Source organism: Phocoena phocoena, chromosome 4, assembly GCF_963924675.1.
Source record: "Phocoena phocoena chromosome 4, mPhoPho1.1, whole genome shotgun sequence".
Taxonomy (NCBI): Eukaryota; Metazoa; Chordata; class Mammalia; order Artiodactyla; family Phocoenidae; genus Phocoena; species Phocoena phocoena.
The window spans coordinates 49501268-49517837 of record NC_089222.1 but is presented as its reverse complement, the minus strand read 5'-3'; the positions used below and the strand labels follow the sequence as shown (position 1 = coordinate 49517837).

Below are 16570 nucleotides of genomic sequence, written 5' to 3'. Positions count from 1 at the left end.
GATTTACGGTACAAGAGCTTTGTAAATATATATTGTCTATAATAATCTAATGTGAGCATGTCTTTATTCTCTATTTTGTAAAACAAGAATGACACTTTTCAATGGATTTTCATTTGTTTTGATATATAGTTAGTTCACTTGCTGTTTAGAAGCCCTGACAAAAATGCTTAGATTCTGGTACTGCATCTCCTTTTGTCTTGCCCTGGAATTTTCTGCCTCTCTTTTCCTAAATATTTTAAATATAAGGGTGTGTGTTTATGTGTATGTGCGTGTGTGTGTGAAATTCTAATGTGAAAGGCACAAACTGTGGAACATTTTCATATTCTTTACCATTATATGTATCTTAATGGGGTCCACTCACATTTTTATCAGAAAGTATTCCTTTCAGTGGTATATTATTTTTTGTTCTCTTGGCTTTTATCTCAGATATAAACCATGAACACTAATAATGGCCACTGACATACAAATCTTCATGAAAAGTGGTCGAAAATTCAAAACCCAGTATCAAAAAATACCTTGTGAAAATAAAGTAAAATATTTTATTGCTAAAATAAACAAATTAACATATTATCTCTGAGCATTTCTTTGGCATGGAATTTGTCACATAAAACCTACTAAACTCATTAAAGTTTCTGTGCTGCTCTAAGTGATTTTTGGAATTTTTTATTTTTCTCTTACTAGAGCATGAAATTCATTGCATGGCAGAGGGGTCTGTTCACACATTTCTATTCTGATATGCTCCAGTCAAGTTATGTTTTGCTTTCTTCTTGCTACACTAATAATTCATACTGCAATCATTGCTTGAAAGACATGTAGAATTTGAAATCAATACCACTCTAAAAGAAAAAGTCATCATGGGAATTCCCTGGCAGTCCGGTGGTTAGGACTCGCTGCTTTCACTGCTGTTGGCCTGGGTCCAATCCCTGGTCAGGAAACTAAGATCCCACAAGTCATACTGTGTGGCCAAAAAAAAAAAAAAAAAGGAAGTCATCAGGGTGAGGAGGTCTTGAGTGGTATAAATGGGGATGTTTTAAGTAATGATTCTTCACTTCTTTCAGCATTCCCATGAATTCCATGAACACCTGTGCTCATGCAAAACCCTATGAACAAACGTTCATAGCAGCTTTATTCATAATAGCCAAAAACTGGAAACAGAGCAACACCCTTCAAAGGGTGAATGGTGAAACAAACTATGCAGTACTACTCAGCAACCAGAAAGGAATGAACTATTGACACTTGCACTACTTGGATGGACTAGAAGTGAACTATACAGTATAAAAAGGCCAGTCCCCAAATGTTACATACTCTGTGATTCCATTTACATGATCTTCTTGAAATAACAAAATTACAGGTTAGGGACTGGAAGACATCATAGCATTTTTATCCATCAACATGTCAGTAAAAGAACCTTTATTTTTATATATAACCATAACTCTGTGAATAACTTTTGTGTGGTAGGCATCTAATTCCTAGAGATTTTGCTTTCTTAATCCATCAGGGTTCATTACCTCAATTCATACATTTATAGAATTATTTCTTATTTTTCTTGACAGATTTTCCTTTTACATCCTTCTTTCCTTTCTTATCTTTTGGAGAATTCCTCCCCTTCTTTTGCAATTTTAGCAGGTCTTCAAATTTCCCAAATCCTTTGCGTACCATTATTCCACGCCACCATGCCTGAATCTGAAAACAAGAAGAGCATCAGCTCGTACTACAGTGGACTGGGGATGGTTACGGCTCTTTGTTCTGGTATGTAGTTTTCAAGATGCGGAGAATGAATGTCACTAGAACTCTGAACCTTATTTTCTCTCTTTCTCACTTGGCCAGTCATCCAGGCAAAGCATTTTTCAAGTATTTGGTGCTTTATGTGCCAAGCACTGTTCTAGACATTTGGGAAACAGCAGTTAAATACCAATGTCACTGACTCTGTGGAACTCACATCCCAGTGAGGGGAATAGACGATAAACAATAAACACATGACTGTATAATTTGCCAGATGGCGGAGGTGACAGTGCACAGCAAGGGGAATGGGTATGCCTGTACCCTGCCTTCCTCTTGTTCCTGGACTACCTGCGCTCCTACCTACAGGCGGCCTTTACCTGTTCTTGAGATCCTATTCCTTCGCACCTACTCAGGAAACCTCTTCTCTAGTAGACTCTTCGAAACTTCCAGTGGCTCCCTGTTTCTCTCAGAATAAAAACTCAAGTCCTGGCCTCTCACCTTCTGAGATGGCCCACACTCTGTCTGTGGAGTGTGTTTCTCCCAAGGTCACTTTCACCTTTTGAGATGGATGGCATTCTCTCTATGGAATGTGTATCTCTCTAAATAAATCCACGTCTTAAACAAAAACAAACAAGCAAAACCCCCCCACCCCCAAAACTCAGGGCCTTGCAATGGCTTACAAAGCCCTATCCGATCTGCCCCTCCCTCCTGATCTCTTAACTGTCTCCCCCTTGCTCACTTGCTCCAGCAATGCAGACACACGCAGGCACTGCTCCAGCTCAGGGCCTTTGCCTTCACTGCTTCCTCTGCCTGGAACACTCTTCCTAATATTCAGATGGTTCACCCCTCCACTTCTTCAAGAATTTGCTTAATTGTCATTGCTATGGACTGAATTGTGTCCCCTGCCCCCGCAATTCATATGTTGAAAAGCCTTAATGACCGATGTGGTGGTATTTGGAGATTGGGCCTTAGAAGGTAATGAGGTTAGATAAGGTCGTGAGGGTGAGGCTCTCATGATGGAATCAGTGCTCTTATAAGAAGAGACCTCAGAAAGCTTGCTCTCTTTCTGTCATGTGAGGACACGGTGAGAAGGCAGCCGTCTGCAAGGCAGGAAGGGAGCTCTCACCAGAAACTGACCATGCTGGCACCATGGACCATCCCGGACTTCTAGCCTCCAGGACTGTGAGAAAATAAGTTTCTGTTGTTCAAGCCACCCAAGCTATGATATATTGTAATGGTTGCCTGAGCTAAGACAGTCATTTTCCCAATGAGGCCTACCCTGACCATCTCATTAAATTGAAACCCCTATAAATCTAAAAAAAAAAAAAAAAAAAAGCAAATGAACTTATTTACAAAACAGAAAGAGACTCACAGACTTAGAAAACAAATTTATGGGGCTTCCCTGGTGGCGCAGTGGTTGAGAATCTGCCTGCCAATGCAGGAGACACGCGTTCGAGCCCTGGTCTGGGAAGATCCCACATGCCGTGGAGCAACTGGGCCCGTGAGCCACAACTACTGAGCCTGCACGTCTGGAGCCTGTGCTCCGCAACAAGAGAGGCCGCAATAGTGAGAGGCCCGTGCACTGCGATGAAGAGTGGCCCCCACTTGCCGCAACTGGAGAAAGCCCTCGCACAGAAACGGGGACCTAGCACAGCCATAAATAAATAAAAATAATCCTTTAAAAAAAAAAAACAAATTTATGGCTACTGGGGGGAAGGGTGGCAGGGGAGGGATAGACTGGGAGTTTGGGATTGACATGTACACACTACTATATTTAAAATGGATAACCAACAAGGACCTACTGTAGAGCACAGGGAACTCTGCTCAATATTCTGTAATAACCTAAATGGGAAAAGAATTTGAAAAAGAACAGGTACATGTATATGTATAACTGAATCAATTTGCTGTAGACCCGAAACTAACACAACATTGTTAATCAACTATGCTCCAATGTAAAATAAAAATTAAAAAAAAAAAAAGCTAACTGAAGTAAGATCAGATGAAAGAACAGAGATTAAATATAGTAAGTGGCTACTTTAGTAGTCCAGTAGCATGGAGCAGCAGTCTGAACTCTGCCAGTTTTTCCTGCCTAAATAAATGTTTGGACCAAAAAAAAAATTTGAAACCCCTATAACACACACTCGCACACACACTACTTCTGGCAATCTCAGTTCCCCTTAGCTTGAGCTTTTTTCCAATACCAATTAATCACTTTCTAACATAGTATACAATTTTATGTTTTATATTTCATGTTCTTATTTCTGTCACACTAGGCTTTAAGCAATATGAGGACAGAAATATTTGTCCATTTTGTTCAGTGAATGTATTTCCAGTGCCTGGTACATAGTAGCAGCTCAGTAAATATTTGTTGAACGAATGAATGAATGAGGCGGGTGGAGGTATGCTGTTTTATATAAGGTGGATGAAGGGCAGATATGTGGATATTTGAGCAGAGGCTGAACTAAGTGAGGGCTGGCCTTGTCCACATCTGGGGAAAGCACCTCTGGGCAGCGGCAGGAGCCAGTGTTAAGGCTCTGAAGCAGGAGCACACATGGGCCTTGAAAAAAACACCAAGGACCCCATTTGTGACTGAAGTAAAGTGAAAATGGGAAGGATGAGATGCAGAGTGGAAACAGCAGATCAGTTAAGGTGGTGATTTTTCAGGGGAACAGTATTGCCCAGGAGGGGGATTCTGGAAATTTATGAGGCTTTTTGTGTGTTAAGATTTAACAGACCTCTATTTTGTGACATGCACCCTGGTCCACAAAGACTTTCCAAGAGTGTGCAGGCTTAGATAGGTTGGAAGCAACTCATTTCCAGAGCTTCAACTTCCATCTGTACCCCTCCCTGAAATGTATCTGCCAAGGAACACAACTGCTGATCCTCTAGTTGTAGCTGCCCCTTCACAACTGCCCCTCTGGCAGCCTCTCATCTACCTGAATCTGACCAGGAGGGTTGCCCTGGACTCCAAAAACCTCTGGGACACCAAAAAAAGAGATAATTAAAAATAGTAAGACTTCCCTGGTGGCACAGTGGTTAAGAATCCACCTGCCAATGCAGGGGACACAGGTTCGAGCCCTGGTCTGGGAAGATCCCACATGCGACGAAGCAACTAAGCCTGTGAGCCACAACTACTGAACCTGTGCTCTAAGCCCGCGAGCCACAACAGCTGAGCCCATGTGCTGCAACTACTGAAGCCTGTGCGCCTAGAGCCTGTGCTCCTCAACAAGAGAAGTCACCGCAATGAGAAGCCCACCTACCGTGACGAAGAGTAGCCCCCGCTCGCCGCAACTAGAGAAAAGCCTGCGCGTAGCAACGAAGACCCAACGCAGCCAAAAATAAATAAATGTATTAAAAAAATAATAATATTGATGTTGGCTCTAAAGACTGGGTAACCAATCCTTTTATAAGTCAGGTGGTTTCTGGCTCTTTGCCTTCAAGAAAAATGAAGTTAATTTGTCAGCTTAGAAAAGCTTAGAAAACTGCTATCTATTTTTGGGGATATATCTGGAAGAAGTTCAAAGATATGTGAGGCCCTGTCACTTAAAACAAAACAATATAGGCAAAAAAAAAAAAACTTTTTCCATTCTTGTCAACTTAAGAATTTAAACGAGGTTTCTCATCTGTAAAATAAAAAATAGGAATGGAACTGATGCCGAACTTTATCTCATTCTAGCAATAATTAATATTTATGCAAGGATATATAACCTATGTGAAAAAGTCTTTCCAAAACTCCTGTAAGTCAAATAATTAAATATCAAAATTTGTAATAGATTTTATATTGTTTTGGTCAATTTTATACTACTAGTAATTGCACTAAGGCTCAAGGTTAATTCTGAGGGGAAAGTGGAATGGAAATACATGTTCAAGAAGAAAAAGAAATGACATAAAATTTTTGCATGTAAGATAAGAACTTGTTTAAGTATTTTGTAAATTGATGTTTACTGACATATCAAATCATAATGGTACTTAGATTCCATTGGATACATTTAAAATACTGGTCTAACAACTCTATTTTAAGATGTCAGTATGTAAAATTCACTGGAAAGTAAATCCTTTGCAATGATTTAAACTTAGTGGCAAAACAGGTTAAATATCAATTTTAAAATGTGCAAGAGGGTGCATGGCTTTTCAAAATGCTTTTAAGAAGTATCCCCCAAATATTATTTTCATTCTTCCAGTGTAGTCATTCCTGAGTATATACATATTAAAATTAATATTTTAACATAAACTTTTTTCCTCTATGTTGCAGCTCAGGCATTATTTTGATTTATTAAAATTATGTTTGTGGTAGCTTATATTATCTATGAGTTTAATTTCAGAAGCGTAAAGGAGGTATCACACAATATTTACCGGGAAAGGGAGGATGTTAGGTCTGATATGATTGAGGGCCATTGATAAAGGGTCTTACAGACCAAAGACTAACTCTTATTTCAGGTAAAATGGAGAGTTGTCCACTTCAGCAGAGGCACGGCAAGATCTGACCTAGGTTTTAACAGCGTAGGTCTGACTGTTGAGTGGAAGATGTATCACAGGAGAAGCAGGTGAGGAAGTAGGGACACTAGTTGGAGGGCTAATGCAGTCATCTGGGTTTGAGATGATGGGGGTTTGGACCAGTTGAATGAAGAATACTGAATACTGACTGAAGTGGACACGTTCCTGGGCTGTCTGGGATATCCTTCTGTTTCCATGGGCTTGGTGGGCAAGGAAGAGAGTGACAAGGCTCTTAGCCCTTTGATGCTAAGTTAGGGGCAGAGCAGAACTCTGGTCTCTAGACCTCTGATCCATAAATGCTTTCATTTCTAATTTTTCAGCCTCCACTTACTGACTTTGTTAACATAAGCTTTTCACTCCAGTGAATAGTCCAACAGTTTTAGATAGTTTGGGAATTTGAAGTTTTGGTTTCTTTTGCCTATTTGTCAGCTTCTCATCTGACACAGAGAAAAGGAACAGAAAAGACAAAAAATGCTAGGATGATGTTAAAAACTCTCTCGCTTAGCCCTGGGGATATAAAAGTAAATAAGAATCTCTATTCTCAAGGTATAGATGTGTAAAGAGCAGCCTCATATATCTATAGTTTAACACTAATCCCACTCCAAGCAACTGTGAATACGTTATACAAAATTTTTGCTGATTTTACCTTTGTTGCCATTGTCTTCATATTTCTTCTTTCTTTAAAGTATGCCCATACAGCCTCAGCACCTTCGGCACACACTAACATTGGGGGTTCTTCCATGGGATTGCCCATCAGTGTCAGAACTTTTAGATTCACTAGACTATCCAAATTCTCTGGAAGATGGGTGATCAAGTTGTCCTCGAGCCGTAATTCTTTCAAAGCTGAAATGATTTTTTTTAAATAATGAATTTGTCTTAAAAACAAGCAAAATTAAAGCATGCATGCTTTAGTCCAATCACTTTGAAATGTTTGTTTCCTCCTATGCCATGTAACAAAAGACGGCACATTTAATGAGGCAAACCAAGTTCTCTTTTTCATAACAACTCAAAGTTGTTGGAGCCAGTGTAAATCAGTGTTAGAGACAGGAAAATAGTAAATACTAAAAAATGTTGAGAACGTTCCATTCCTCCAGGGATCAAAGAGAGGATAAAAATGCATGGTCAGGAGCATGACTAAGGAGTACCTCATACCCACCCCTGCCGCTAATCTTTGAATTATGTCCTATGGGTATGGGTAGGCAACAGCTTCCACTCATATTCCTTCATCCTCCTTTCATTAAAGAATAAGTCATAGCTTGAAAACACATCTATAAACCTGAAGATTCAGCACATTATGGCAAAGAAAAAGTTTTTATTTCGTTCCAGTAGGATCTCTGCAAAAGCCTGTTCAGTGAATAGATGGATTTACAAATAGTGGTTTAGCCTAGTGGAAAATGTTTGCATGTTCAAATATGAATCATGTATGATTTTTCATGTCAATCATGTAGCTCCAAAAGTCCCCCTTTGCTAATTTCATTACTCTCGGTCAATCCTTTTCCTTTTATTCAAGTGACTTATTGACCTAAAGCAAATTTAATACAGGACCCCCAGCTCCCAATTCTGGCAGACAGTAGGTATTCAGTAAATTCTTGTTCATGGCATAATGACTATATGGATGAATGCTAACTTTCTTAGCAGTTGCTATTTTCTTTTCAATTCTTAATAAACAATCTAATTGCCTTTGTGAGGCTCTTAGCTGTACTAACCTGGCACCTGGCCTTCCCCACACCACTAGGAAGCTCTGCGAGGAGATGATGGGGTAGGTCTAAGCTCTCATCACTGAGATTGATCTTTAGTAGGGCAAGGAAGCCTTCAATCACAGGAAATGCTGGCCTCAAACTCCACTGGGCTGTGGATCTACAAAGATTCCTCACCTTGTGCTTGGCAAATGGCATCTGGAAGTTGCTTAATCAGATTGCAGCGGCAATCAAGAATTTCCAAGTTGGGCATTGATCCCAAGGATACAGGCAGGTACTCGAGATAATTGTTCTCTACATACAGCTCTTTAAGACTCTGAAATAACATGAGAGTATACCATTATGACCCTTACATTGATAAAAGAATTATGGTAACCAGAACCACCTGTGAGTTCCCATGTTCTTTCTTTTTTTTCTTTTAATATTTATTTACTTAGGCTGTTCTGGGTCTTAGTTGCTGCATGTGGACTCCTAGTTTCAGCATGCACGCAGGATCTAGTTCCCCGACCAGGGATCAAACCTGGGCTCCCTGCATTGGGAGTGCAGAGTCTTACCCACTGGACCACCAGGGAATTCCCTCCATGTTCTTTCAATGGGGATATTATGCATTGGGGTAAAGGGAAAAACACGTTTAAAGAATCATCATCAAAAACTACAATTATTTTTGAGTTAAGCCATCAGTTGCAGTTCTCACGTATGCAGGGAAAAGAGAACATGGGAGTCTAGTGTTTATTTGTTTCACGAGAACTTTATGGAAAAACAGTTTGGATCATTTAACTACAAATATCATTTGCTCCCTTTCAACAGCTAATTCTCTGTGGCAGTTGCTACAGAACTGCAATTGTCACAAACATCAATCCAACGTTGCCCAAGTGGATGTAACCAAAATGTACAGAGAATAGGTTAACTATTTTCAGATTCCCTGGGCAAGATTTTAATGTTTGCATTTCACCCTAAGATTTTGGAGAGTGTGGCGTGACATGTACAAGGAGCAAGTTGACGAAAGGAGTTCTGTGAACACAGGGCAAAGGAATAGAGAATTAGGAATAGGTGAGACGTACCTGTTCTGTACTTGCCATTGCTCAGTTCCAGGACTGGGAGTTATGTAGTTACACCTACTTTATCATTATTAAAGTTACACCTACTTTATCATTATTAAAGTGTGGCACCAGGAACATGAAAACAAAATCTTTAAAGTACGCATACATAAAGACACACTGGTATGGCTACTTTGAATGATGTCATCTTGTTGCTTTGCTAGGATTTAGCATAGTGCTGTGGATCCATCTTCAGCATGAACCTGGTGCAATAGTTAAGTACACCATGATATGCAGGGAGGGAAATCAGACTGTCCCATCCAAAATGCAGACTCCCAGCCATGTCATCTGTATGATACCTTAACTTCAAAATAGTATAATTTTCAGGGAATATTTTTTAAAAGTGGAAATTAATTGCAAAGTGGTATGGCTCAGTTTCTGCAAATAAAACGTGCCAAAGCACACGGTAGAAACAAGTATGGCTTGACATATCCAAGAGCAATTACAATAAAGTGTTCTTGGAGTATGGATCCCCGGGGCTGTTCAGGAAGACAGTGGAAGCCTCAAAGTGTAACAGTGACTGCTTGCTGGGAGCTAGGAATCGTGTATGGATGATTCCACATGCAACCTGTGAGAACAACACCATGTCTTCTCAATATCAGCCAATTTAAGGAATCAGGGCATATAATTTTTTGCCTGCTCGTTTGGGGAGGCTTACCTGTAGTTTCCTAATGCATTCTGGCATATGGGTAAGCTTGGCTCCCTGATCTTGGCCAATGTATAATTTCTCTAAAGACTTTAAAGAAAGGATTTCTTCTGGAAAGGAAGGAAACTGATTTCCAGTTAGTCCAAGAATCTTCAGTTTTGAAAGTAAACCAAAGTCTGACGGTAACTGGAAGAATTCCAAAAAGATAAGTTTCAGGTCAAGATTATTTTTAACAGTAAGAAAATAAATTGGGCTTTTAGTTTTGAGGCAGAATGTTTAAAAAATAAGTAGAGCAATTTAGCATCTCCTACTGATGAAAAGTTAGACCATATGTTTGCATATATAGTATTTATACTCATAGATATATAAAGTCTGGAGTTCTACCTTTCCCCCAGCCTCTCTGCTCTTTACTTTTATGCACTGGATAAAATTAGAGCAATTTTTAACCTACTTTATTGCAAATTTTTAAGCTGTAGTGTATCAAATGCTTGACACTACTGACAGAAAAAGTACTAAGCTTATTAGTGTAATATTGCAACTATAATATTCATAATTAATTCTGTTATTGGAACTGATCTATTTAGTGACATGACCTCTCACCCTCAAAGGCTTTAGCTCCGCAGTTCTGAAACTTTAGTTAAAATCTCAGTTGGAAGGAAACAATGAATTACAATTATATCTTCTGCCCTCCAGTGAATCCCAAGGCTATCTGTCCTGGTATTAGGCAGGCATTTCACAGACTCCCACTCCCAGACTTTCAGAGTTGGAGGGCCTTAAAAAGGTCTCTCTATTCTAACCCTCTAATATGGTGGTGGAATATGTTCCATAGCTAGCCATCCAGCCCATATTTAAACACCACCTCCTGGGATGAAAAGCTCATTGGCTGAAGACCACTACTTATCAAATTTCCTTCTCCTGTCAAGCCAAAATCTGTGTCACTAAGACATCCACCTATTGGCCTCTTTCTGGCCCTCTGGAACCACATGGAAAAATCTCACTCTTAAAATATATGACACAATCACCCTATTGATTATGTTACAGAAATACCTATTTTCTTGTAGGAAAAAAGGCCCAACTCTGTGTCTTAATAGCTTCTTAACTCATTTTGAAATATAGTTCCCTGGCAAATCCTTCCTCAGGGTCCCTGCTTCAGCCTTTGGGCTTTCCTCCCACCCATTCCCTAATCTGCCACTCTACTTTTCATGATAATGGTTAATAGGGTTTGGCTCAACCCAATTTCTCTCTAGATGGGTGGAATAGGTAAATAATTAGTGAATAGATTATCTCTATAGTGGGCTTTCCTTTGACCTACAGGCCAAAGTCTCATACACTTGGAATCTGCCATAAGCCATTTTTCTCTTTATTGTGTTAGTGTGAGGGTTCATTTTCTTAAAAAGTTATAAACTGCTTACAGCTTTACTTATTTATTAACATTAAAAACAGAAAACTCAGAACAAGTCAACCTCCAGAGAAACTGATGTTTAAGCTTTCCTTCTTGGCTATTTCAAAACTCTTCATTAGGCCCTTAGATCCCTTCAATGGGAAGCATCTGCGTTCAATGCAGTCCAAAATAATGGGGAAACAGTTTTCAATCTAACCACTTCATTATAACCTAGTCATTTCACTCTTATTGCTGTTTACTTCGTTCATAGGTTTAGCTTTTCTTTTTCAAAAGCCCACTGAATTTTAAAGATTTTTTCCCCCAGGATATTTAAGATCTAATAATTAATCCCATCACAGTCATATCAAAGTATAGTGTAAGTAAACTTGGATGTACAGAAAACCTGCCGAGCGTCAAATGAGAACAATTATTGCTGACACTATAATTGAGCTGTAGCCATTCTGAGGTTGAATTTTCTCCCTTAATAGTGTGAATGAAAAATGTTACCAGCCAAATCAGTAAAACAAAAGATGTTGCAGCCACCTGACAGTGAGCCCTGAGGGAACTCAGGATGGAGACAAATGGGCTGCCCACTCCCAAGCCCTCAGCCACTGCAGTCACCCTCCACCGTACACCCTGAGGAGACTCAGGACGGCCCTAGATAGCTGAGGTGCATATCAAAGGAATGATTTCAGTGAGCCCAGACTCTTGCATCTTCCCATACACAGAAATGCGCTAAATTCCTTAACTTGAGAATTTGGTTTTCTTTAATTAACAGTAATCTTTTGAAGTTCCAACTACCTAGTCTTTGTTGCAAAAAGTCCTATATATCCCAGCTCCTCCCTTCCCTCTGTGGAGCAGACCCTCTGAGCTATCTGAGAGGCTGCATCCCCCGCTTAAGTCCTCAGTTTTGTCCACCAAATAAAACATAATTCTCAACTTTCAGGTTGTCTGTCTTCTTTCAGTCAACAATAGAAATGTACCATACAAATAAAATCCATCTAGATACACACTGAAAGTTAGCTATTTTTGCCTCCATCTAGGCAAGAAAAAGCAACTGGCCAGGCTTCTAGTGCCAGAAGCCCATGAGGCAAATTTTGGGGTGTGATAAGGCGTTGGCTTAAAGGCAACGTGTCATTATGGAGAGAAATGCATTGAGAGGTTGCTGGAGGCATAATAGGAAATTGAAAAAGGAAGACAAAAGCCGCAGAAATACCATCATAAGAACTGAAGAATAATAAGCACTGGTACATAGAGATTTTCATGTTCAACATAATAACATTGAACGTGTTCACATTTCGGTGCAGTTTGACTTGCAGTAAAACTTGGTGTTGGGTGAGGCTAATCTTTGTTAAGGAGCCATCTGTGTGTGATTCCCTCCTCCACCCTGATTTCTTAAAAATATCTCACAGGAAAGGGTTAGGTATCACTCATGACTCAATAGGATTTAAGTGAACTTCCCAAGGGCGCTTTATATTTTGAGCCTTTCACTCCCAACTGTGGAATGACAGACTTTGTTCACTATAAAAGGAATTTCTTACATGAGCTGCAGAAGAATTGGGAGCCGGGCAGAGGGCTTCTCATAGAACCTCTAAAATCCTCCAAGGTGGGCTGCTACCGAAGTAGAGATTGAGTCCTAGATTCTCTTCCTAAATCTTAAAGTCATCATCAAAATATTTACTTCCTGAAAGGCAGTTTTGAAACTCTCTAGCAATGAGGAAAACCAAAAAAAACAAAACAAAACAAAACCCAAAGTTCTAGAAATTGAAAGTTGAGTAAAAGATTAAAAAAGAACAAAAAACAACTTTAAGGCTAGGACTTTTATAATGTGTGAAGTACATGAGAGTGGTGTTCACGGCTAGGAAAAACAGACCTAATATTTGGTTACTGTTGTTGATTTCCAAACCTCCCTTTCTCTCTCTCTACAGTTGTCTTTTGCTTTTAACAGAACTCTGTTCTTTTAAATTTTCAAATATGAAAAAGAAAAGATATATTCAATATCTTGTAATAACCTATAATGGAAAAGAATCTGAAAAAGAAACATATATATACACAACTGAATCACTTTGCTGTACACCTGAAACTAACACAACATTGTAAATCAACTATATTTCAATAAAAACATAAAATTAAAAAAAGCATCTGTACCCGCCGTCCAAACCTTTCGTTAATGACAAAATGAACTACTGCAAATTGAGTTCTTGGGGCTTCCCTGGTGGCGCAGTGGTTGAGAGTCCGCCTGCCGGTGCAGGGGACGCGGGTTCGTGCCCCGATCCAGGAAGATCCCACATGCCGCGGAGCGGCTGGGCCCGTGAGCCATGGCCGCTGAGCCTGCGCGTCCGGAGCCTGTGCTCCGCAACGGGAGAGGCCACAACAGTGAGAGGCCCGCGTACCGCAAAAAAAAAAAAAAAAAAAAACAAATTGAGTTATGATCCCATCCTCATTTCCTTGACTTCCTCCCTCTTCCAAGAGGCAGCCATTATTAGGAATTTTGTGAGTTTTTTTTTCCAGTACCTATTTTTATACTTTTATTACATATAAAAATATCCATAAAATGTGTTGTGTGTATGTAGTTTTGTGTGATTAAAGATTTATATGTGATATAATATTCTGCCATTAGGTGTTTTACTTTTTTTTTTTTTTTTTTTTTTTTTTGTGGTACGCGGGCCTCTCACTGTTGTGGCCTCTTCCGTTGTGGAGCACAGGCTCTGGACGCGCAGGCTCACGGGGCCCAGACGCTCCGCGGCATGTGGGATCTTCCCGGACCGGGGCACGAACCCGTGTCCCCTGCATCGCAGGCGGACTCTCAACCACTGAGCCACCAGGGAAGCCCAGGTGTTTTACTTTTTAATAAACATCACACTTTTGAGATCTACCCACATTGGCACGTATAACTCCAGTTCACTTAAATTATTGTGTAGTATTCCATTTTACAAATATACCGCAATTTACTTGCGAATTCCTCTACCAACTGACATTCAGATTATCTCCCGTACGTCATGATTATCAGCAATGTTACCATGTACGTTTTTGAACACACCACCCTGCACACATGTGGGAGAGCTTCTCTAGGGACAAACTGATTTTGCAGTTTCCTGTGAATGGAACATTAAAGCCTAAGGCTGTATGTGTCGGAGAACTCTGCTGTTTCAGGAAACCCCGTTAGGAGGTAGTCTTGTTAAGAACATGAAACCTGCAACCCAGTGCTGTGGGTTGGCATCCTGACTCTCTCATGTACAGGTGTGTGGCCTTGACAAGTTAGTTAAGCTCCCCATGCCTCATTTTCCTCATAGATCATTGAGGATAAAGCACTCACATCGAAAAGTTATTGTGAGGATTAAATGGGATAATATCAATACATGTAAAACATTTAGCCCAGTGACCTGCACGTACATATTGTAAGTAAACATCAGCTACCATTTATGATCACTATTGCTATTCGGGAGGGGGGAAAGTAACATAAATGGTGACCCTGTTGGATATATCTGTTAACTCCGGATTTTCACTCATAAACTCAGTTCGAATTTCCTGATGTTTCGACACAGAACTACACCAGCTTAGGGCCGGAAGGGCCCTTGGTGGGAGCATAGCCACAGCCAGGAAGGGGATCGTTACCTGGCGTATTTTATTATCATCCAGCGCCAGGATTTCCAGCTTCTGCAGCTCACAGATCTGCAATGGACAGCGTTCCAGATAGTTCTGGCTGAGATCGAGGAAGCGCAGGTTAACCAGGCGTCGAAAGGGGCGGCGCAGCACCCGCAGGCCGGTGTTGTGCAGGTAGAGCAGGTGCAGCGAGGTCCACCTGTAAAGGACGTGCGGCACCTTCTCTAGGCGGTTCCCGCTCAGCCCAATCTCCGTCACCTGCGAGAGCTCGGCCAGGGTGTGTGGGATGGAGTGGAGGCGATTGTGGGATAAATCCAGCACCGACAGCTTGGAGCACTGGCACAGCGACTCCGGGAGAGCAGGCAGGCTGTTGTAGGCCACGTAGAGCTTCTTCAGCTTCGTCAGGTTCCCAATCTCTTCTGGGATGACACTTAGCTTGTTCTCATCCAGGTCGATGATCTCCAGGTTGAAGAGACCACACAGCTCCAGAGGGAAAACTTCAAATTGGTTTTGCTTCAGGTGGATCTCCCTCAGTTTGGTCTGGTTCACTATTTCCCTGGGCAGAGATTTCAGGTGGTTTCCCGCCAGTCCGAGCAGCTCGAGGTGGTGAAGGTGTTTACAGACGAGGATGGGGATCTCCGCCAGGTCCGTGCGGTAGAGGCGGAGCTCACGCAACTTGCGGATGCCGCCGAGGACCCGAAGGGACGAGGCCAGGAGCGGGTTGTCGCTCAGGTCCAGGCCCTCCAAGTTGCTCAGCTTCCCCAGCTCGGGGCACAGATTCTTCAGGTTGTTCTTGTTCAGGTAGAGGATCCTGACATTCCTTAAATGCTGAATATCCTTGGGGATTTCTGCAATCTGGTTGTTTTCCAGATGCACTTCCTCTAATTCTCGTAAGCCTAAAATCTCCGCTGGAATGGTAAGCAAGCTCTGATTAGAAGCGTCAATGAAAAATGTTCTATCAGAGACCTGTTGTGGATCATTTTTCTGATGAATTCTAGATGAATGTTCTGATTTTGTGCTGTCATTTGACATTATTCTGATGGAAAGTTCAAATATTCAAAATCTGAAATATTGTGAAAAGAAACAAAAAATATATCAGTTTACTTGCCACCAGATTTGGTATCCTTAAGAGAAATAAAATATAGTTGATTGAGTGCTCACTACGACACAACATAAAATGTAGGCTTTTGTGTCATGTTGGGAGAATACCCCTCTTTCTCCTAACAGGTTGACTTATATTTTAAAAGAAGGATTGTCTAATTTCAATTTTTAGAAATGCCTCTTTTGATTCTATTTTCAGGTTGGATGTGGAAGGTTGCAAAAGATCATTGATCTTACCATAAACACCGAGAAAACATTAGGAAAAAAAATAGTACTTTAAAATACTGCATTTTGGGGAGTTCCCTGGTGGCTTAGTGGTTAGGATTCTGGGCTTTCACTGCCGTGACCTGGGTTCAGTCCCTGGTCAGGGAACTGAGATCCCACAAGCTGCGTGGCCAAAAAACGAAACAAAAATTGCATTTTTCCTTAAATCCCCCAGAGAATTGTGGATGTAAAGAAGGCCAGTAGAGGGCTTCCCTGGTGGCGCAGTGGTTGACAGTCCACCTGCTAATGCAGGGGACACAGGTTCGTGCCCCGGTCCAGGAAGATCCCACATGCCGCGGAGCAGCTGGGCCCGTGAGACATGGCCGCCGAGCCTGCACGTCCGGAGCCTGTGCTCCGCAACGGGAGAGGCCACGACAGTGAGAGGCCCGCGTACCACCCCCCCCAAAAAAAAAATCCAGAAAGTTTCACAAAGCAAAACTTGAATTTTCCGTGCCCTGGCAACTATTTCATAGCTTTTACATGGTATTTACAGCTGTTTATATAGCATTTACATTGTATTAGGTATTATACGTGGTCTAGGGGTGATTTAAAGGATGCAAGGAGG

At 41.1% G+C, this 16570-nt stretch overlaps 1 protein-coding gene across 1 annotated transcript; it reads right to left on the bottom strand.

Moving 5' to 3' along the window:
* Positions 1-1530: 1530 nt before the first annotated feature.
* Positions 1531-15672, bottom strand: LRRIQ4 (leucine rich repeats and IQ motif containing 4). The gene is made up of 5 exons (XM_065875816.1): positions 14653-15672; positions 9669-9842; positions 8091-8229; positions 6863-7059; positions 1531-1683 (listed from the first exon to the last, which is right to left on the bottom strand). Exons 1-5 carry the CDS (start codon positions 15670-15672, stop codon positions 1531-1533), a joined length of 1683 nt encoding a protein of 560 aa, XP_065731888.1.
* Between the last annotated feature and the right edge of the window lie 898 nt (positions 15673-16570).

Coding starts and splice junctions, on each gene's coding strand:
- LRRIQ4 (XM_065875816.1), bottom strand. CDS start 15,672: ATGTCAAATGACAGCACAAAATCAGAACATTCATCTAGAATTCATCAG. Junction 9,843..14,652: donor ATGATAATAAAATACGCCAG/GTAACGATCCCC, acceptor GAATTCTTCCAG/TTACCGTCAGACTTTGGTTT. Junction 8,230..9,668: donor AATGCATTAGGAAACTACAG/GTAAGCCTCCCC, acceptor ATGTTATTTCAG/AGTCTTAAAGAGCTGTATGT.